The following is a 23711-nucleotide window of genomic DNA, read 5'->3' on the forward strand; positions in this document are numbered from 1 at the left end:
GGGGGGGTGAGAGAGAGATTTATAAGAACACTTAAAAAGTAGTAAGTGTTTTACCAGCTATCCGAAACTACATAAGAATGACATTTTAAAATAATTATTTGTTGACAGAGGTTTTTGTCTCACCTAGTCCCACAGTCATTCAGTCCCAAAGAAACACACAGAGGCCTACATTAATTACAAACTGGTTGACCTATTAGCTCAGGCTTTCTTATTAACTAATTCTTACATCTTACACTAACCCATAATTCTTGTCTGTATTAGCCACGAGGTTTTGCACCTTTTATCAGTGAGGCATTCTCATCTTGCTTCCTCTGTGTCTGGATGACGACTGCAGACTCAGCCATTCCTCTTCTCAGAATTCTCCTGTTCTGGTCACCCCGCCTATACTTCCTGCCTGGCTACTGGCCAGTCAGCATTTTATTAAACCAGTGAAAGTGACAAATCTTTATTAAAAAATAAAGTACAAGACCATTGTCCCACAGCAATTATTGTTAATAATATGTTGTTACAATCTTAAATTGTTTCTAGTTGAGATCTTCTTCAAAATTTTATTGCTGCTTATACGTTTCAGAATGAAATAATGCAAAGAGTAGACTAGGAAGAATGTGAATATTTGATTATTGTGTTGCTGAAGTACTAGTGTTTCTTTTTCCTACAGACTTTGGCTTTGGGACTGACATTGGAATCCCCTCCTCTGCTGATGTGGATTCAGGTTCTGGCCATCATCAGAGCACTGAGGAACAGGAAGTGGCTAGCCTAACAACACTTCATTTAGATTCAGAAACAAGCAGCCTTAATCAGCAAGCCTTCTCTGCTGAAGTTGCAACAGTTACTGGTAAAATAACTCAAGGGAATGTTACTTAGTCTTGGGTTCTAAACTTCCAAAGAATCTGGTTAAGTTTCTACAGCTTGTATAATCGACTGCTATTTCAATGGGGTTTTACTTGTTTGTTTGTTTTGTTTTCATTTAATTTTTATTTTATTTTAACAGAGGAGAAAACAAAACAAAACAAAAACCCAGAGTAGTTTCTTGACGTGAAGTACATGTAGGTAAACATTAGTGGACTTCATGTATGTGCACCAGACTAGAAGCAGTTGTGAAACAGACAATCTAGAAGTGGAAAAAAGTACTTCACTGTATCTTTTTCACTGTTGTTCAGAGTCAAACTAGCTTTTAAAGCATTTGTTGCCGGAAATATGAAGCACTCTGCCAATAGGAAGACGTATTTGTTAGTGTTCTAGAATACAAGAACTAGCTCCAAGAGAGGCTTCAAAGCTACAGAGAAACCCTGTCTCAAAAAAAAAAAAAAAAATAATAGGGATAACAAGATGATTCATTGGGAAAAGGTTCTTGCTGCCATTCCTGAATCCCAGATTTACATAGTGGAAGAAGAGAAGCAGCTCCTCGAGTCATCCTCTTACCTCCACACACATCCTGTGGTCAATGAGTACACATGCACAGAGAGTAAATCTAAAATATCTAATGTAGTGATTGTTATGAAACAGGATAACACACAGAGATAAAAGAAATAGATTTGGATTCCAAAGCATTTGATGAAAATATAGTCTGTTGGAGTATGCTTGACGTTTTTGATTAAGTGTTAAGGAGATTTTTCTCCGTGTGCCTCCTGTGTGACAGTGCTTATGCTAAGCTCCAGAGTCCTCAGGTTTCTGCAGCTGTCTTATCATAGAAATTTTCTTGTATGTCAAGCAAAGGAACAGCCACCTAGTTAATAATATGGCTCCTCCATCTAATTAATCCTAGGTAGAGTCAAATTCTTTTGATATATAATTATCATATGACCGATTATGTGATTGTTATAACATGATGCATATAGTATAGTTCTTTATTATTTGGGGGCATTTATTGTGCTATTTTTAAAATGTGGAACCATACTTTTGGAAATTGATACAAATATGTAACTTAAGTTGATTTTTGCTTTACTGTATAGAAAGAAGTAAAAGGGGCAGAATTTTACAATTATTGGGTCTAGAGCATTGATATTTCTGAGCTAGAAAGAAATTAGAAAATGAAATACTATATATATATATATATGTATATATATATATATATATATTCTGTTTAGTGCCAGTGGACTCTCCTCTGCAACTGTCATCGGCTGTTCTGTAATGCAATTTATGCTACACATTAAAGTAGTAAGATAGTTTGCTGTGTGTCATGCCCTGTGGTAGACACTAGCAGTGCAGCAATATATAATAAGTAGCAAGCCTGTGCTTAAGGCGTTTGTATGCTACTGAGGGGTGTTTCAAACTGAACAGGCATGAAAGCAGTATGATAGTGGTATAATGTGAAGGTATGAAAGTCAGCCAAACTATACAGCAGGGAGTTAAACTTGGTAAGGTCAGGAGTTGCATCAATGGAAAACAGTGTCTAAACCAAGAATTTAATCAGGATTCTGTGCAAAGAAAAGAAAACATGGAAAAGGTCTAGACTATGATGATTTTAATAAATGTAGTTTATTTGGCTAGAATACAAAAATTGTTCGTAGATTGTAGAGTACAAGAGCATTTCAGAGGCGTCTGAACACGAGGAAATGAATTGGAAGGTTTACTAAGATCAATGAGAAAATTTGGAGGATGATTGTTTATTTGTTTTTGAGACAGGGTCTCAGGTTGTAGCCCAGGTGACCCTAAATTCATGATCGTCCTGTTTTAGCCATCGCAGTGCCAGGGTTACAGGGATGTGTCACCATGTCTATTGATTTGCAAGTTTTTTGTTTGTTTGGTATTGTTTGGTAGTTTTTGAGAGGAGGGTTGTAGTTTTTCACATTTATTTTCATCTATCTATCTATCTATCTATCTATCTATCTATCTATCTATCTATCTATCTATCTATCTACCTACCTACCTACCTACCTACCTACCTACCTACCTACCTACCTACCTACCTACCTAACCTACCAACCTACCTACCTACCTACCTACCTACCTACCTACCTACCTACCTACCTACCTACCTACCTATCTATCTATCTATCTATCTATCTATCTATCTATCTATCTATCTATCAATCAATGTTGTAAAGGTGTGAGCTGTGGTGCACACCAAGATAGGAGGATGATTTACCAGAGTCAGTTGGCCTCCCTCTATCATGTAGATTCTGGGGATTTCAGGTTGTCAGACTTCTTAAACAGGTGCCTTTAACTGACTGAGTCATCTTGCTGACTCCATTTGCATGTGTTTTAAAGACAGGGTTTCATTAAGCCCAGGCTGGCCTCAAACTGATTATGTAGCTGAGGATGATGACACTGAACTCTTTTGTTGTTGTTGTTGTTGTTACTGATTTTTGTTGAGTTCTAAATTTTCTCTGCTTCTTCCATGCCTCTCCTCTCCCCTTGAACCCTCTCCCAAGGTCCCCATGCTTCCAATTTACTCAGGAGATCTTGTCTTTTTATACTTCCCATGTAGATTAAATCTATGTGTGTCTCTCTTAGAGTCCTCATTGTTGTCTTGGTTCTCTGGGATTGTGATTTGTGGGCTGGTTTTCTTTGCTTTATGTTTAAAAATCATCTATGAGTGAGTACATGTGATAATTGTCTTTCTGGGTCTGGGTTACTTCACTCAATATGATGTGTTCCAGCTTCACCCATTTGCCTGCAAAATTCAAGCTTTTTTTGCTGTATAGTACTCCATTGTATAAATGTACCACATTTTCCTCATCCATTCTTTGGTCGAGGGGCATTTAGGCTTTTTCCAGGTTCTGTCTATGACAAATAATGCTGCTGTGAACGTAGTTAAGCACATGTCCTTGTGGCATGATTGAGCAACCTTTGGATATATACCCAAAAGTAGTATTACTGGGTCTTGAGGAAGGTTGTTTCCTAATTTTCTGAGAAATTGCCACACTGACATCCAAAGGGGCTGTACCAACTTGCATTCCCACCAGCAATGCAGAAGTGTTACCTTTACCCTACAACCTCTCCAGCATAAGTTGTCATCAGTGTTTTTGATCTTGGCCATTCTTACAGGTGTAAGATAGAATTCCAGAGTTTTTTTTGTTTTGTTTTGTTTTTTTGATTTGCATTTCTTTCATGACTAAGAATGTTGAACATTTCCTTAAGTATCTTTCAGCCATTTTAGATTCCTCTGTTGAGAGTTCTGTTTAGGTCTGTACTCCGTTTTTTTTTTTGTTGTTGTTGTTGTTTTTATTGGATTATGTGAACTTTTGGTGTTCAATTTCTTGAGTTCTTTGTATATTTTGGAGATGAGACCTCTGATGTGGGGTTAATGAAGATCTTTTCTCATTTTGTAGGCTTTCGTTTTGTCTTGTTGACCATGTTCTTTGCTTTTTAGTTTCAGGAGGTCCCATTTATTAATTGTTTCTCTCAGTGTCTGTGCTACTGGGGTTATATTTAGGAAGTGGTCTCCTGTGCCAATGCGTTCAAATGTACTTCCCACTTTCTCTTCTATAAGTTTCAGTGTGACTGGCTTTATGTTGAGGTCTTTGATCAATCTGGACTTGAGTTTTGTGCATGGTGATAGATGTGGGTCTATTTTCATTCTTCTACATGTTAATATCCATTATGGTAGCACCATTTGTTAAATATGCTTTTTTTTCCCACTTGATATTTTTTGCTTCCTTGTCGAAAATCTGGTGTTCGAATATGTGTAGATTAATATCCAGGTCTTCAATTCAGTTCCATTGATCCTACTGTCTGTTTTTATGTCAATACCAGGCTGTTTTCAGTACTGTAGCTCTGTAGTAGAGTTTGAAGTCAGGGATTGTGATTTCTCCAGAGGTTCTTTTATTGTCCAGGATTGTTTTGGCTATCTTGGGTTTTTTGCTTTTCCATATGAAGTTGAGTACCGTTCTTTCAAAGTTTTTGAAGAATTTTGCTGAGATTTTGATGGGCATTGCGTTGAATCTGTAGATTGCTTTCGGTAAGATTGTTATATTTACTATGTTAATTCTGCCTACCCAAGCACATGGGAGATCTTTCCACTTTCTGGTGTCTTCTTCAGTTTCTTTCTTCAAATATTTAAAGTTCTTGTTATACAAGTCTTCCACTTGTTTGGTTAGAGTTACTCTGAGGTATTTTATGCTATTTGTGGCTATTGTGAAGGGTAATGTTTCTCCGATTTCTTTCTCGTCTTATCATCTGCATACCGGAGGGCTACTGATTTTTTTCATTTAATCTTGTATCCTGCTACATTACTGAAAGTGTTTATGAGTTGTAGATGTTCCTTGGTAGAATTTTTGGGGTTGCTTATGTAAATTATCATATTACCAGCAAATAGTGAATGTTTGACTTCTTTTCTGATTTGTATCCCCTTGATCTCCTTTTGGTGTCTTATTGTTCTAGCTAGGACCTCAAGAACTATATTGAATAGATATGTAGAGAGTGGACAATCTTATCTTGTTCATGATTTCAGTGGGATCGCTGGGAGTTTCTCTCCATTTAGTTTGATATTGGCTGTTGGCTTGCTGTATATTGCCTTTATTATGTTTAGGTATGTTCCTTGTATCCCTGCTCTGTTCAAGACCTTTATCATGAAAGCTTTTTAGGCATCTAATGAGATGATAATGTGGTTTTTATTTTTCAGTTTGTTTATATGGTGGGTTACGTTGACAGATTTTTGTGTGTTGAACCATCCGTGTATCTGTGGGATGAAGCCGACTTTATCATGGTGGATGATAGTTCTAATGTGTTCTTGGATTCAATTTGCCAGTGTTTTATTTAGTATTTTTGCATCAATGTTCATGAGTGAGATTGGTCTGTAATTCTCTCTTAGTAAAGTCTTTCTGTGTCTTGGGTATCAGGGTAATTATAGCTTCACATTTGAAGACTTTAGAACAAAAAGAAGCAAACTCACCCAAGAGAACTAGAGGGCTGGAAATAATCAAATTAGAGATGAAATCAACAAAGTAGAGACAAAGAAAACAATACAAAGTATCAATGAGACAAAGAGTTGGTTCTTGGAGAAAATTAACAAAATAGACAAACCTTTATCCAAACTAACCAAAAGGCAGAGAGAGAATATCCAAAATCAGAAATAAAAAGGGGGACATAACAACAGACACAGAGGAAATACAGAGAATCATCAGGTCATATTTTGAAAACCTGTGTTCCTCAAAACTGGAAAACTTAAAAGGTATGGGCAACTTTCAGGACAAATATCACTTACCAAAATTAAATCAAGACTAGATAAGCAAATTAAACAAACCTATAACTGCTGAAGCAATAGAAACATCATCAAAAGTCTCCCAAATAAAAAAAGCCCAGGATCAGATGGTTTCAGCTAAGAATTCTACAAGATTTTCAAAGATGAACCAATACCAAAACTCCTCAAATTATTCCACACAATAGAGACACCGAACTCTTGACAGCTCTCAGTGCTGGGATTATAGGTATATATGTTATTTTCAAGAGAATTTGAAATGAGGACCTAATCATTGCATTTTCATGCATTTTTGATGTTTTATGAGAATGGATTGGTAGGAAAAAGCAGAAATAAGGGATCTCTGGGAGCTGGGTACTGCTGTAAACCATGCTAGCATTGATCTATGTTATTATATAGAAGAATAGCTCCGTCGCTATTGACCTATTCCAAAATCAAATGGGAAAAAGAGAATAGCAGTGGTACCAGAGTTTCTATAGTTAGGCCAAGAATCAAGATAGAGGTTGCCACTGTCACTGGTGATTCCCGTTACCTTGTATTCCTGATCCTATGTTCATCCAATGGTAGGCAATATCATGATATTTTTGACATCTTTGGACAGTATATAACCTGGTTTATCTTTTGATGTTTTAAAATTCTTTCTTTTTGGTATTTGAAAGTACCCTAAATACATTCTTCACAGTGATTTTATGAAATTAATTTTGCAGGTTCAGAAAGCGCTTCCCCAATACATTCAGCTCTGGGATCCCGGTCACAGACACCTTCCCCATCTACACTAAATATAGATCACATGGAACAGAAGGATTTGCAGCTCGATGAGAAGCTCCACCACTCCGTTCTGCAGACACCAGATGATCTAGGCAATGTTTGCAACTCAGATATTTGCTGTTCTTACAGAGTACTAGTATCAAAACCTAAGTCATCTTAGCTGGGATTATTTATACTTATTTAAAGTCTTTGATTTTTCTGAGTCTTCTATTGTTTTTCTTGCCCTTAAAAGGGGCTATTATTATAATAGCCCTGTTTTGCTTTTTTTTTCATTTTATCATAGTTTTTAACATCCTTATAATTAATGCTTTTAATTGGTGATAGTGATTGCACTATTTGGGGTTGTATCATTTATTGATATGTTATTTGTCTTTTCTCTCTCCCTATGCACCCCCCCATCCCTCCTTCCCTCTCTTTCTTGTTTTGTGTATCCCTGATTGGCCTGGTCTGGAACTCACAGTTTGTTCTGCTGCCTCTGCCTCACAATTGCTAGGTTTAAAAGCGTGTCACCATATCTGATTCCTTGTTTAAATTTTGACTTTGAGACAGGGTTTTGCACTGTAGTCCAGGTTGGTCTCTAACTCCTTCGGCCTCAGCTTCCTAAGTGCTGGAGTTCTAGGTGTGCTCACTATGTTTCAAGTCTCTTAATACTGTACTTGAATACGTTGCTCACTCACAGGAGGAAGTAGCAGTACTATCTTTTGTCAGCCAAGCTTTCAGTAAAATAGTTTGTCAAATTAGTAATTTTACCTTTTTTTTTAATACAGAGAACTGAAATCCTGCATAGTATAAAAAGCATCAGATAAATACTTGGCCACATATTTTGAAAATTAGTTAATGGCGTAGTTGACCAAATATTTATTTATAAGTCATATTAAAAGCCCATTTTTTATTATTCATATAGCACATTTATTCATACCAAAGGAAGAATTGAAAGCTGCTTAATTCCTGGACTACTTTAAAGGGTTCATTCCATTCTCTCTCTCTCTCTCTCTCTCTCTCTATATATATATATATATATATATATATATATATATATATATATATATTCCTGAAATTATATTGTTTTTCTATTTATTGTTGGTATTCTGTTTTTATTGAAAATAGATTCTTCTCTTCTACAGTACATACTGACCACAGTTTTCACTCTCTCCACTCAGCCTAGACCCCTCCCACTTCCGCTCTTTCCCAGATCCACTCCCCTTACGTTTCCTCTTCAGAAAAGAGACAGCTAAACAGGACAAAACAAGATACAATAAGACAAGGCTAAAGCACTCATATAGAGGCGGGACAAGGCAATCCAATTGGAGGAAAAGAGTCCCAAGAGCAGACAAAAGAGTCAGAGACACACCTGCTTCCACTCTTAGCAGTCTCACAAAAACACCAAGCTGACAGCCATATTGTATGCACAGAAAACTTCGTGCATATTGCATGCTAACTATGCTAACTGCTTCAGTCACTTGGAGCCTGTGTGAACACTGTCTAGATGATTCGCTGGGCCATGTTCTGGTATCCTCCATCCCCTCTGACTCCTACAATTCTTCCTTTCCCTGTTCCCCTGGGGTTTCCAGATCTCTGAGGAGAGGAATCTGATGTAAACCTCCAATTTAGACTCTCTCTTTACATAATGTCTGGCTGTGGGTCTCTCTGTACCCGGTGTCATCTACTGCTGGAGGAAGCCTCTCTAATGATGACTGGACAAGGCACTGATCTATGAGTATAGCAGAATATTATTAGGAATTATTTGAATGATTTTATTATTTGTTTGTTTGTGTGCCAGTTGTTTGGTCTCTGGGTCATCCAGTTTCCTGTTCACAGCCATCCAAGCAATATAAAACACTCCCTCTCATGGAATAGGCCTCAAGTTAAACCACACATTAGCTGAATACTCCCAACAAGTTTTGTACCACCACTACCCAAGCACATCTGGCAGGCTATGCAAATTGTAGGTGGAGGGTTTTGTGGCTGGGTTGGTATCTCTTTTTCTACCCTGCACAATACCTTCCTGCACCAAAGAAATTAGAATGTAGAGGTAAAGGCTCCAAGATACAGGGCTAACTCAACCTCTCAACTTTCAGTGAGCTGTGTGGATGTTGTCCTCTACAATTTTGTCTTGCTCTCAGATTTCAAAGAATGATCTTCTGTTCTAGCATCAGCCTAGGTTATTCAGGGATCTCCACAAGACCCCTTTGGCCAACAGCTCAACCAAATACAACCCAGTTCCACCACTGGAAGCCTTGCCTGGCTACAAAAAATGACCCGTTCAGACACCATATCCTGCATTACTAGGAGTCCTCACTAGCTCTACCCTCATAAATTCCAGAAAGTTTCCACTGCACTAGGTTTCTACACTGCCCCCAGTGCCCCCCAGTTTCAGTTGTCTCTCCCTGCACTGTCTCCCTCTACTCCCCGCATATACCTGATCCCTCCCTTTCCAGTTCCTACCTGCAAAATCTATTTCTTCTTCCTAAAGAGATCCATGCATCACCTGTAGAGTAAAAGGGCTCATTCCTTAGCATGCAGTTATAGAACTCCTTTGTTTCTGCCTTGTGGATTATGGTGGCCTTTAACATTTGTTTGTATATTGTTTTCCTACCATTTGGAAGAAAAATTTTAAATTACAAAACAGTTAACATGACTAGTTAAAAAAATCCATAAATCACTCAAATAAATTTTACCAGGCTGTTACTATTTTGCTGGTTTATACCTGTTTTTCCACATAAAATTAAAATTTTTAAATATTTTATACCTGTAAACTTAAGTAGATCTGTCCCAATAATATAGGCATACTTCCCTTATAGCCACAGTGTATTAGCTTCACTCACGATATTTAACATCAATTGCTGGTCTCTTAACTATAGTACTTTCCTCAGTTATCTCGTCAGTGGCTTCTGTAGCTGCCCCATACAGCTTGATCCAGATTTTAACTAAATACTGTTTATTATTTCTTGCCCTCTTAGTTATTTGATATTTTGAAGTTTACTTTGTAAAGGTTAAGTCAGAGACAAATGAATTGATTCATCTCAGTATTGATACACACACACACACACACACACACACACACACACACGTGTATGTATAAAGAAGCTGTGGAACAGGAAGACATTACAACTCTGTGTTAGAACTCAGTCTCTTTCTTTTGATTTACTTACTGGCTTTATACTGAATGCCAATTTTTAATCTGAAGATTAACTATATACTACCTTTTAAATATTATTAGTTATTTATAATTTACATACAAAGAGAAAATTTAAGCATTACAAGTATAAATTTCTTGCAAAAATGGACCAACTAACTATAAGTTATCAATATATTTGGGATATTATCAAATATGAAAGATCCTATTTAAGCTGGGAGATGGTGGCACATACCTTTAGTCCCAACATTCAGGAGACAGAGGCAGGTAGATCTCTTAAGTTTGAGGCCAACATGATCTACAGAGTGAGTTCCAGGACAGCCAGGGCTATACAGAAACAACCCCCTCTGCCCCCCCCCCTTAAACCTGTTTAAAATTCATTTTGTCTGTAAAACTTAATTTCTTAAGTGCATTATCTGCAAGGACATTAACGTTTTTGTTTATTTTTGTTTAACTGTTTACTGCAGGGTCTATTTGTGTAGCCTAAACTAGCCTTGAACTCTCTTGAAACAAAAGTCCAGGCTGACCTTGAATTGGCAAAGATCCTTCTGCCTCAGCTTTGATAAGAGCTTGGATTACAGACCTTAGGCACCATTTAAACTTTTTTATAATTTCCTATACAATTGTATGCATGTAATGATGGATTTTTTAAGCTGTAAAAAAACTAGCAAAATTATCTATTTTATAAGTGAGGAAGTATAGCCGTAAGTAGTTAAAATAATTTGTTTAATGTGGTTAGTGGCAGAAATGAGACAAAGATCAAGATTGCCTGTATTTATTACTTTTCACCTTTTCAGTATTAAAGATAAAAAACATAGTTATGCTGGACAGTGCTGACATGAGACAGAGGCGGGCAGATCTCTGAGTTCGAGCCCAACGTGGTCTATAGAACTAGCTCCAGGACAGACAGGGCTACACAGAGAAACTTTGTCTCAGAAAACAGCAACAACAACAACAAAAAGGCTTAATTCCACTATTATTATGTTCAAATTTTAATACAAGTATTTTTTTATGTTATGATACTTTTTTCAGTGTTACTGTTTGCATACTCTAGCTTCAAAGAAATTGGCTTATGAAGACTTCCTACAGTAATTACTTTTAACCAAAAATTTTCTTCTTGATTATATAGTCTAGTTATTATATAAAAGTGAGAGTGTGTGCTTATAAAATTGATATGTCCAACATACATATCTCTATCACAGGCCGGTAGTATGGCCCAGTGAGTAAGAGCACTGTAGCACAAGCCCTACCACCTGCCTTCAGTCCCCAGACCACAGTGTAAGAGAAGAATCACCTCTATGCATGCGTGCTCTCTCACACATACATCACGTACATGTACGGATAATAATTTCTCCTTTTGGTCGCTGTACGATAAGTGGTAGTTGCATATTTTTCTTCAGTAAATCTCAATAAAAACCCTATTAATAAGAAATTATCACCAACATAGGGAATTATGTATTGGAAAGATTTTGACATCATAAAAAAGTTACTTATATTTACATTCCTTTAGTTCATATTTGTAGATATTTGAGATTATTCGCTTAAGTTGCCTCTTTTGGGTACTAACACTATTGTGGTTGTTTTTCCTTTAGAAATCAGTGAATTTCCATCTGAATGCTGTAGCGTCATGGCAGGAGGTACTCTCACTGGGTGGCATGCTGATGTTGCTACTGTTATGTGGCGAAGAATGCTGGGCATTTTGGGAGATGTCAATGCTATTATGGATCCTGAAATACATGCTCAAGTTTTTGATTACCTCTGTGAACTTTGGCAGAATCTGGCCAAGGTGAGAAAAGAACAAAGGCTATAAGAGGAATTGGAAAGAAAACTAAAGTATTAATAAAGAGAAGAAGGCTGGCTGTGGTGGGGCACACCTGTAACTCTGGCACTTGGAAGACTGAGACAGGGTAGAAGCCATGCTAGTCTACACAGCAGGCTCCATACAAGCCCTATCTATTCTGTCTAAAGAAACAACAAGCATCCTCTTTACCTCCCCCAACAAAAAAAGAAGAGGCGTTTGAGAACATAATTACAACCTTGATCTTGCTTTGAGTTAAACAGATGCTCAACATGAAGTCACTTGGCCATAATTAGCTGTAATGAAATAGGTTGTTATGGTAGAGTCTGGATTTGACTTCTGTTTAAGGTAAAACAACTAAAAGAAGAAATAGTTTTAATACATGTTTGTCACTGTTTATTTGAAAATTATAGATCAGAGATAATCTTGGCATTTCAGCAGATAACCTGACTTCACCTTCTCCACCTGTTTTGATTCCTCCGTTAAGAATTCTTACACCTTGGCTTTTTAAGGTAAGCTTGACATATAAAACATTCTTTACTAAGTTAGTCTTGAGCAATTGATAGAAATTTTAACAGTTATTTGGTCTTCAAGAACACTTGTTTGTAGCCAGTATCTTTAAGAAATTTTGCATAGAAAGGAGAGTTAGGCATAGCAGAATTACGTTTTTTATTTGCTTGTTTATTTATTTAATCAAGCAAAAGTAAGTGTAGAAAAGTATTCCAAAAATGTTTTAAAATGCACTTATTTTTATTCATTTTCCCCTGTTAGGGATCTAACCCACAGCTTTGCACTTGCTAGACAATTGCTGTAGCACTGAGCTATATCCACAGCTCTAGAGGACGCTGTCTTCATTGTATTTAGATAAAAATAAAGCACAAACTATAGTTTTATTAGAGATTTTTTTTTTAAAATATTGTTTGATGTTTGGTCTGTTTTATTTCAAGTGAAATAGTCAGTGATGATTCATATGTATACTGAATCATTTTGGCTAACAATAGTTTTCCTAGTCCTGACTTCTGGCTGGTTAATAAAATTGGACCAACAAAGAAATATATAAAAACAGATATTGCTTATTATATTTGATTGTTTAAATATTTATAAACAATGTTTGGTTTTTAGTATTAAAACTGATTTCTTCATTTTAGGCAACCATGTTGACTGATAAGTATAAACAAGGTAAATTACATGCATATAAACTTATTTGTAATACAATGAAGAGAAGACAAGATGTATCTCCAAACAGAGATTTTTTAACACATTTCTACAATATAATGCATTGTGGATTGCTTCATATTGATCAGGTAAATATGTGTACCTACTAAAACATTGTTTTATCAGCTGTGACAGTTAGTGTTAGTTGTCAACTTGACAAAAATTAGAATCACATAGGAGATGGGCCTCTGAGCATGTCTGTGAGAGATTGCCCTGACTACATTAACTGAGATGGAAAGACCTGCCCATGTGAGGGGCACCATTTTCTGTGCAGAGGATCCCAGACTGTGTACGATAGAGAAAGGAAGCTGGGGACGGCATGAATTCATTCATTGTTCTCTTCTACCTGTGCACATAATGTGCCCAGCTGCTTCAAGTTCTTGTTTCTGTGACTTCTCTGCAGTGATGGACTGGAACCTAGAGGTCTGGGTTGAGCAAACCGTTTTTCTCTTGAGTTGTTTTGGTCAAAGTATTTTATCACAACAACAAGAAAGGAAACTAAGACATTGGTTTTTAATTATGCCTAACTCTTGCTCTAGATGATATAGAGTTAAAACTGTCTTTCATATGTAGCAATTTATTTATAATTCACTTCCACTTTGTGACCTCTATTCTTGAAAGGTGATTGAAAACAAGACATTGCAGTACTTATTGCACTGATGTCAGTATTCAGTTTTTTATTATTTTATTATTTTTTAAAACAATCTTTTTTTATTTTATATACCAATCCCAATTCCCCCTCTTTTCCCTACTCTCGCTCCTCCCACCTTCTCCCCACCCCAGCTCTCATCCACTCCTCAAAGAGGGTAATGCCTACCCATGGGAAGTCAACAAAGTCTGTCACATCACGCTGAGGCAAGACCAAAGCACCACCCCTCCCCTTTATCTAGGCTAAGCAAGGCATCACTCCATAGGGAATGGGCTCTAAAAAGCCAGTTCATGCACTAGTGGTAACTCTAGGCCCCACAGACTGCCGAAACCTTACAACTTTAGCTTTCACATACTAACCAATTTACTTTTTGAAGAGAAACCATCCTTTGGTTACGTTGGTTTTTCTTAATATTCCAATGTCTCTATTATTAAGCATTTTATAATTAATTCTTAATCAACATTTGAGGTATATGAATTTGCTTACCTTTTCATACAGCAATCATAAGGTTTATTCTACTCTAATATTTACCTCATATTTTCTTATTACAAAATTTCATTGCCATAAGGATAATTACATTAACTTGGGATACGTATCATTTATGATCATTGAATAATCAGAGATAAGATTCTAGGACACATATTTGAGTGATCTTGATCTTAGTTGGAAAACTAAAAAGTGTGGAAGAGTACTGTAGTTTGTTTAAATGTTCATTGGAGAACACTAATATTCAAAGTTGATAGTTATATTTCTTTCTGAGCAAATGAGAAAACTTTCTTCATTAATTTAAAAATAATTGTAGTGTCCAAACCCTATAAACTCAAATACTATTACGTACTTACTACTACAAAAGTAGAGTTTTTATTTAAGGTCAGTCATATTTAGTGGAAGGAAGACTGGTTGGGAGAAGGGGATCAGAAGGAGTATGTGGGGCAATGACAAGAAAAGGTTTCGGGGGGGGGCTGGAGAAATGGCTCAGAGGTTAAGAGCATTGCCTGCTCTTCCAAAGGTCCTGAGTTCAATTCCCGGCAACCACATGGTGGCTCACAACCACCTGTAATGAGGTCTGGTGCCCTCTTCTGGCCTACAGACATACACACAGACAGAATATTGTATACATAATAAATAAATAAATAAATATTTTTTTAAAAAAAAGAAAAGGTTCGGGGTAACTGTGACCAAAGTATACTATGTACCTATGTGAAAATGTCATAATGAAACATATTATTATATGTTGTTGAAGGGGGCTGCTTGTTCGTCCTGGCCGCCCCACAGTTCAGCCCCAAAATAATCACACAGAAACCATATTATTTAAATCACTGGTTGGCCCATTAGCTCTAGCTTCTTATTGGCTAACTCTTACATATTAATTTAACCCATCTCCATTTTCTGTGCATCACGACAAGGTTGAGGCTTACCAGCAAAGTTTCAGCGCATCTGTCTCCAGTGCAGCTGCATGGCTTCTCTCTCACTGCCTCCTTTCTCCATTCAGTTTCATTTTCCCCGCCTACCTAAGTTCTGCACTATCAACAGGCCAAGGCAGTTTCTTTATTAACTAATGGTATTCACAGCATATAGAGGGGAATTCCACATCAATATATAATCAATATAGGCTAATTAAAACCTTTCCTGAAAAGTCACATTGAATAATACAACCAAATGCACTGCATCTTTCCTGGCAAATTCCAGAATCATAATGCCATATTAAGAATATTCACTTAAAAACACCTACCTTTAGGTTTCAGAAGCTATATATCTATTATTCAAGAACTTCCAATCTCTGCAGTTGCTACATAGCAGATCACATAGGTTCAGTGTAGGTATAGGGTGTGAATTTTCACTCAGAAGCAACTAGGTGACTGGAGAAACTGCCCTGTAATTCAATGTTATGAAATGTGGGGCTAAAATTTGCTGTGAAGCAAAGAGCCCTCCTTGCTCTCTAATTGGAAAAGAAAGTTCTATCGTTTATGTCATTTAATCAGATGTGTTTTAAGTTTACTTTCCTAACAAAATATACGAAACATGTATTAATTGGAAGAATTAAAATTAGTCTTTCCAGGTAGTCAGTCAGTATATTTTTTATTTCACACTTTGCCTATTTTTAATGAAATTGATTAGCTGATACCCAATAATACATATGTGATCATCTTTCTTTCCTTTTTACTTCTTCTAAGGACATTGTCAATACAATCATCAAGCACTGCTCACCTCAGTTTTTTTCACTTGGTTTGCCTGGTGCCACAATGCTGATTATGGATTTTATTATAGCAGCTGGGAGAGTGGCTTCTTCAGCTTTTCTTAATGTAAGTCCTTATTTCTAGTTCTTTTAAGGTAATAAACTCTATTTATCAAGACTCAGCTCACAAAGCAACAAAAAGTGTTATTGGTGATAAAATATAACAAATTTATGTCCAGGAAAGTTTAACATTTAATTGGAATTGATTGCTTCTCCCACATTAAAAGAAGGAAATTCTGATGTGTTAAGAAATCAATAAAATTAGTTGGTAAATTGCCCCCAAGAGCTATAAAAATGGTTTACATCTGATAGAAAAAAGAAAGATTTAAAATTGAGACATGTAGGGAAAGAGGGACAGAAGTGAAAAAAAGGTTGCAAGTTATTGAAAAAGATAAGGAAGCATGGAAAGTAATCATTACTGCATGTTTATTAAATCATGTTTTTTTAATGAGAATTTTTATTTGACAATTAAATTTTTAATATAAAGAACAAGCATTTATGGGATAACCCAGAAATATGTCCTTGGAGTAACCTTTACATGTTAGGAAGATGTGAGATAATTGCAGAGAAACAAGGGTAGGTGGAATATTTCCTACGTAAGGAGCAGAAGTGAGCTAGCTAGAGAGGTAGTAGCTGTGGATGTAGTGCTAACATGGGTTAGATTTTCTCTAAGGAAAATTGAGTCATCATTTAAGGAAATATGATCAAATGTGTATTTTGGTAAGATCACCTTCTAATGTCCTGTTAGAAAAAAATTAGGATATATGGAAGAGAAAATATTGGCAAGAGGAAATGTGCAAATGAAAAGGAAAAAACTGTATTTCTAACCAGTTTTGTTTTCACTGTTCCTAGAAAACATTCACAGTGTCTTGTATCTTGGTATCTTCAGGGTCTAGCACAGAGCAGTGCTTAGTAGTTACTTACTGCTGAAAATGTTAAGTACTTATCCAGTACCAATATACGCTCAACATTGTGCTTAGACTTTGGTGGTTTATGAACTTTTTCTTCCTCTTTATATATGCAGAGGATGGTTTACAGAGGAACAGGAACTTGTCCTTACTTATCACTGAAAGCATGCTCAAGCACAACAACATGTACTATGGTCTGGTTGCTCATTAGCAATGCTGAAGTACTGAATCAGACCTAGGTTGTGATGAGATGTTAGATGATGAATGACGTCATTGGGGGATGCATCTTAGTATGTTTTAAGTGCTATAGACTAGGTTAGACTGCTATACTGACTTAAATACTTTAAAATAAGTAAAGAGATAATTAAACTGTGTCTTGAGAATATTAAATAAATATATTACTTTTGGGGTAGATTACGTGGAAAACAAACCAAAGGTGAAACACAAGCTACAAGTCCATTGTAGTATTACCGCGGTACCTAGATAATCAACCTCTTAGACTGGCAAAAGTTGATAGAACTCAAAGGAGACTGATATTCAAATAACTGTCACTTCTTATTAAGTTACCGTGAAAACTTTTCTTTATCAGTGAACAAGTTACTCCAGATTACCAAGCGTATTTTCTGTAACTTCTCTCAAAGAGCTGTAGAAATAAACCCTGATGCTATTTATGTGACTAACTTTCCTCCTCTATGTCTAGATACTGATTTTATAACAGCATCCTTTGGATAATGCAAGCAACAGTCCCTTTCTCTGCTAATTTGCATGCTGCCTATTACTGAGGAAGGCTACGTAGAAACCAAATCATTATAAGAAAGCAGCTAGACACTCACATGTGCTCTGTAAGGTTAGAAGCAGCCTCCCTCTGGATGGTGTTAAAAATACTAATCCCAGGTCTTGGCTCTTTCAATTCTCATTTTAGATCCCATCCATATCATCTCTCATTGTTAATGATTCCTTCCTTCCTTAAGCAGATGACAAGTGATTGAATTTTGTCTTTCTTAACTATTACATAGTCACTTGTTTCTGTTGTAGCTTCATATTCAGACATTACAGTTACCTTACCCAACTAATGCCTTTAGCTAAATATTGAGTTTTTAAAAGTTAGTTCAATTTGTATAGGACAATTATTTTATTTTATTTTATATTTTTTATTGAGCTCTACATTTTTCTCTGTTCCCCTCTTTGCCTCTCCCCTTCAACTCTCTCCCATGGTCCCCATGCTCCCAATTTACTCAGGAGATCTTGTCTTTTTCTACTTCTCATGTAGATTAGATCCATGTATGTTTCTCTTAGGGTCCTCATTGTTGTCTAGGTTCTCTGGGATTGTGATTTGTAGGCTGGTTTTCTTTGCTTTATGTCTAAAAGCCACTTATGTCTAAAAGTGCATATGATAATTGTCTTTCTGAGTCTCGGTTACCTCACTCAATATGATGTTTTCTAGCTCCATCCATTTGCTTGCAAATTTCAAGTTGTCATTTTTTTTTCTGCTGTGTAGTACTCCATTGTGTAAATGTACCACATCTTCCTTATCCATTCTTCAGTCGAGGGGCATTTAGGTTGTTTCCAGGTTCTGGCTATGACAAACAATGCTGCTGTGAACATAGTTGAGCACATGTCCTTGTGGCATGATTGAGCAACCTTTGGATATATACCTAAACTCAAAAAAATCAGTAACCCTCCTTTACACAGATGATAAATGGGCCAAGAAAGAAATCAGAGAAACATCACCCTTCATAATAGCCACAAATAGCATAAAATATCTTGGTGTATAGGATAGTTTTAAAGCAGGGTGGTAGATGTCAGTTTACCCTGCCCTTTCAAACCTGTAAGTCTAGGTTGCCTTTTAATCTGCACATGGAGTGTTTTGCCTTTTGTTTTGTTGGTTTTTTTTTTTTTTTTGAGACAATGTCTTTCTGGTAGTACAGGCAAGCTTTCAGCTTGCAATCGTTCCGCCCCAGCCTCTCTAGGGTGGGGATTTTGATATACTCTAGCAAGTCCTGTAAAGATGAGCTGTTCTGTTCTGTTGAAAGTCATATAAGCTTAAGTCATACTAAGATGAAAATCTTTTAGACACTGAATCTTGATTTATGTGAATGGAAATACTGTGTTGCTAATATACTGGTGTTTCACATTTTTATTAAGTATTCTTAAACCTAAAAACCAATTAGTCTGTAAATTAATGCTTTGGTCCTTTTTGGTGGACATGCAAGAGAGCAGAAGAGGAAATATTCAATATTGATACTTAAGAGATGACTTAATAAAATGAAAGACAACATAAAATACTTTCTTCTGTATGATTTATGTTGACATGGATTATAATGGTAGTAAATATTAAGAATAGTGGTTTTGTTCATATGCATAAAAAGATAAAACCATCTAGCCTGGTACCTATTTCTTAAAGACAGAATTAACATTTTAATCTCTTCTTATTCATTCTAAAGTAGTGACATCAAGTCATTAACTTATTTGAACAATAGGTAGTGAAATATGAACTACATTTAAAGTAATTTAGTCAGGCATAGTTGCACATGCCTATAAGCCCAGCACCTGGGATGCCGAAATAGGAGAATCACAAGTTCAAGACCAGCCTGGGCTACAAAGTGAGTTTAGGGCCAGCCTTGACTATGTACCAAAACCCTGACTCTAAATAAATAAGTAAATAAAATGTTCTTTTTTTTTCTTTAATTATGTTAAATGTATTCTGGTTATCATCTTATGTTCCTATTTAAAGATTAGCTACAGATAGTTTTTGTTTATTGGTTGCTTTTAAAGAACATTTTGTTATTTGTCCATTGTATTTACTGAAAATGATCATACTCTCTTTAGAAGTTAGAAGTTCTAGATGGAAACTTAAATCTTTTACATTCCTCTTTTGAATCATTGCATGTTCTCACTGCCCTGTATAATGTAATTATAGAACAAAATACTTAATGGTAGAACAAAATATTTACTGATAGTTTAAGAACACAGTTAGCTAGCATTTAATAGAGTGTTTACATCTGATACACAGGCACCAAGAGTGGAAGCACAAGTTCTTCTGGGATCCTTAGTTTGCTTTCCCAACTTATACTGTGAACTGCCTGCTCTCCATCCCAACATCCCTGAGATTGCTGTGTCTCAATTTACAGATGTTAAGGTAAGAAATCAGATGCTAGTATTTAGCATATATGATGTAATCTGTCTTCTCCCTTTTCTTTTTGAAACCTTGTTACAAAAGAATGTTAATATTCCAGTCATAAATCTGGAATGTCTGCTAGGAACAAAGCCTTTTCAGGTTTAAACCTGAAAACTTTGAAACCTGTTCTCATTATCGAGTCTACTCACATGTCTGTCCCTTAGGAGTCATTAATTCACTCACTGAATATGTGACCTAAGACCTATGCTGTTATTTTGAGATGTCACACTAAAGCTAAATGTTTTAACTTCCACTTTCTATTCTTGATACATTATATCTAAGTGATAGAACTTTATTGCTTTGTATGAAATATGGAATATCTCCTGTACTTGAAGCATTAAAGGGCTTGCACATTCATCAGGAACAGGCATGACAAATGACAGTTGCAATTGTACACTTCTCAAAGTTTTCAGGTTACAAAACTAGTGAAGAATAATTCTAAGCCTCTGTTTAAAGAGGAAATATGATTTGATTGCATGTTTGTTCCTATGGACTCAATACCTCTTACACCAAGGTAGAGGGGAACTGGCGTGAAAATTCCCCCGTTAAAGTTCTGGGCTCAGCAGTGTGAGCCCTAGTGAATAATTCTGTGACTAGGTCATTGTTTCTGACTATATGCCTGTGTACTCTAAATGCCCAAGGGCTTAGCCCTCCTGTTGGTAAAGTGTGCTGTGACAGTAACTGCCAGGATGTTCCATGTTTATCTTGACTTGGTCTTTAGCCTCAGAAGAGCTGAGGAGAAGACACTGGCTCCTGGGGGATCATGCTGATGCTTTATTTTTTCCAAGTTGCTTTTACTGAAAGTTTTGGGTTGGATTTCTTCTTAAGCATTTAAAAAATGTTTTTAGTTAGTATATAGAGTATGGGTTTCATTATAGCATATTTTGAGCTGTTTTGAGATAAGATCTCACCAAGTATCCTAGACTGGCCTAGAATCTACTCTGCAACCCAGAGTGTCCTTGAACTGGTAGAGATCCTCATGCCCTTACCTCCCAAGTACAGGTATCACAGGCTTATAGCACCAGAAATACTGTTGAAAGATAACTTTTTTAATTTGTTTTGTGTTTTCAGACGAAGATTTCCCTATGTAGCCTAGACTAGCTTGGACCTTGTGATCCTTCTCCCTTTGCCTCTGGCTTCTGAGAGTACAAGCATGACAGAATGCCTGTTTCTGTCATACTGATTTGTAGCCTTAGATAGATAAGTATAAATGAGATTGCTTGGAGTGGCATGGCTGTTTTAACAATATTAATACTTCCAAGAAATTAACTACCATTTCTTTACAGGAATAAATTCTATTTAATCATGTACAGTCTTTTTTAAATGTACTGCTCAGTTTGGTATAGAATACTAGTAATTTTTTTGAAGACTTTTCAAAAAATAAAGTGGTATCTGTATGGATTTGGATATTCAGATAATGAGGCCTCATGAAATGAGAATGAAGATGCACTTGTTTCTTCAGATTTTAAAAAGGTTTGATAAAAAATGGCCAGTGAAGCCATCTGACCTTGCCGTTCAAATACTATATCTAAAAAACATTTAAGGTATTCATGCCTTTTCGGTATCAGTTCTGTTATGTAGTGATTCTTTATTATTCTCCTAATCATGAAAAAAGTTATTTTTAAAGATATTTTAGTTATAAATTTCATGATTTGTTAGCTACCTTTTAGAATAATTCTGAGTTTTTATTAAAAGTAAATTTAAGAACAGATTGTTCACTTACCCACTCTATTTCTAATGCCCAGAGCACTGTCGGGCCCAGTATGGCCTACTCGTAAATATTTGTTGAATTAGTACACTATACTAATTCATTCATTATACTAGTACATTAGAAATTGTAATCATTTCTTCTGTTTCTTCTTATTTTAGGAACTTATAATTAAAACTGTATTAAGCTCAGCAAGAGATGAGCCCTCTGGTCCTGCACGGTAGGTCAGATGTTCTTAATGTAACAGCTATCTCTAGTAGTTTGTAAAAATTACAACACTTCAAATTGTTCCAGACTTCTAAAAGCCTTCATCTTTTATAAATAAAATAATTTGTTTTAATCTTATTTGACAACCTTTTACTTCATCATTGTTTCATTAGTTATTTATATAGTGCTTTGAAGTACAGAGTAGAGATCAATGCTCGTTAAAATATTTAGATTACAGAAATTGATATATCTAAGAAAATAGTATACTTTAATAGCCACCTATTTGATCATGATTTTTAATAGACTATCAGAAGGTTTTTACTTTCCTTTTTGTGCATATGTGTGTGTGTATATATATATATATATGTATACATATCTATGCAGGTGCTCATGCATGCATGTGTGCAGGTCAGAGGAAGACATCAGGTATCCTCTGTGGCTTTCCACCTTATTACATTAAAACATGGGATCTCTCCCTGAACCTAGACCTTGCCAAGTTTTGACTAGGCTATTGTTCAACACTGTACTGCTCCCCCTGTCCTCATTGGGATTGCTGGTTTACACATACCCAGGGTTTTACAGGTATGGAATGCTGGGTGTCTGAACTCAAGTCTTCATGCTTTGTAGTAAGCACTCTTACCCACTGAGCCATCTCCCAATCCCAAAATAATCTTAATTATTTTAATAGATTAGGGAAGAAACACCATAGTCTGTTTTATGTCCTCTACTTTTTCTTGGTGTACACACACAAATTTAGAAACATCTTGTTTGTAGCCTGTTATTTCATATTTCAATATTTTAATTTAATTCATTGATTTTTGTTTTTTGAGACAGGATCTCATGTAAATATGGGCTGGCCTTAAGCTCACAATAGAGCCAAGATTGCCCTTGAACAGGACCTGATTCTCCTGCCTCAGCTTCTCAAGTGCTAGGATTATAGGCAGGAACTACCACACCCAGGCAACCCTTGGTGTTCCAACAAAAACTTGTTTGTATTGGTACTCCCAATCTCTGCTTTTGGTTAATTGAGTTTATGGAACATTTTGCTGCATTTCAAAATGTATTGTTGCTTTATGACTTCATATACTGCTATTGCTGAAACCTCAAACATAGTTACTTAGATCTATTAACACTATGAAAGAATTATGGGTTGATGCCAAAGGAGTGAAAATAAGGCAGTAGCCCTTACTCTGAAGACGTCTTGGTCATCTCTGGTGTAAACAGTTGGGTAACAACAGTCTACACCATAAGAGAAGACTTCAGATTCCTCTGTGTTCTAGAAGAAAAAAAAAATTCATTGAACTATTCTAAAATGTAGTGTAAGAATATCAGTATTAATACATGTTCATATGCCAGAATTACAGAAAGTAGGCTATTTTTATAATTGGAGAGAACTGTTAAACAGTTTATCAGAAGCCTAAACTTTGAAGTCTTCCTGATTCTGATTACCAAGTAACTTCCAGCTGAATCTTAGCTGAGTCACTTTAAGGAAGATAAAACCCCACAAGGTTAGAGAAGCAAGTAAAGCCCTACAAGGTCTATTTCTTCTGGAGTTTTTAAAAATTATTTTCAGTTTGTTTAAGAAAATTGTGGCTAGTTGTGTTAAATTTGAATAACAAAAATATTTTACTTACTCCATCAATTTATTTTTATATAAGCTAATTTTACTGTTGCTAGTCAAGAATATTAGACTCTCTTCTGTTGAAAGCAGGCTCTCCATTTGTTTAGGAAGAAGACTTCTTGTCAATTTAATCTTATGGATTTGT

The 23711-nt window shown here is 36.0% G+C and overlaps 1 protein-coding gene across 7 annotated transcripts in view; it reads left to right on the forward strand.

Annotated features, from left to right (window-relative positions):
* The window catches only part of Ralgapa1 (Ral GTPase activating protein catalytic subunit alpha 1), a 217023-nt gene that overhangs the window by 101933 nt on the left and 91379 nt on the right, over nucleotides 1–23711 (forward strand). For all 7 annotated transcript variants that reach the window (XM_085697620.2, XM_085697618.2, XM_085697619.2 and 4 more), the window contains 8 exons: nucleotides 659–835; nucleotides 6850–7002; nucleotides 11639–11832; nucleotides 12258–12356; nucleotides 12993–13148; nucleotides 15883–16011; nucleotides 19866–19991; nucleotides 21900–21958. In XM_085697620.2, the coding sequence (XP_085553746.1) occupies nucleotides 659–835; nucleotides 6850–7002; nucleotides 11639–11832; nucleotides 12258–12356; nucleotides 12993–13148; nucleotides 15883–16011; nucleotides 19866–19991; nucleotides 21900–21958 (1093 nt within the window). The remainder of the gene's footprint in view (nucleotides 1–658; nucleotides 836–6849; nucleotides 7003–11638; nucleotides 11833–12257; nucleotides 12357–12992; nucleotides 13149–15882; nucleotides 16012–19865; nucleotides 19992–21899; nucleotides 21959–23711) is intronic.

The sequence above is a fragment of the Myodes glareolus genome, chromosome 11 (genome assembly GCF_982192425.1).
Source record: "Myodes glareolus chromosome 11, mMyoGla1.1, whole genome shotgun sequence".
Classification (NCBI taxonomy): Eukaryota; Metazoa; Chordata; class Mammalia; order Rodentia; family Cricetidae; genus Myodes; species Myodes glareolus.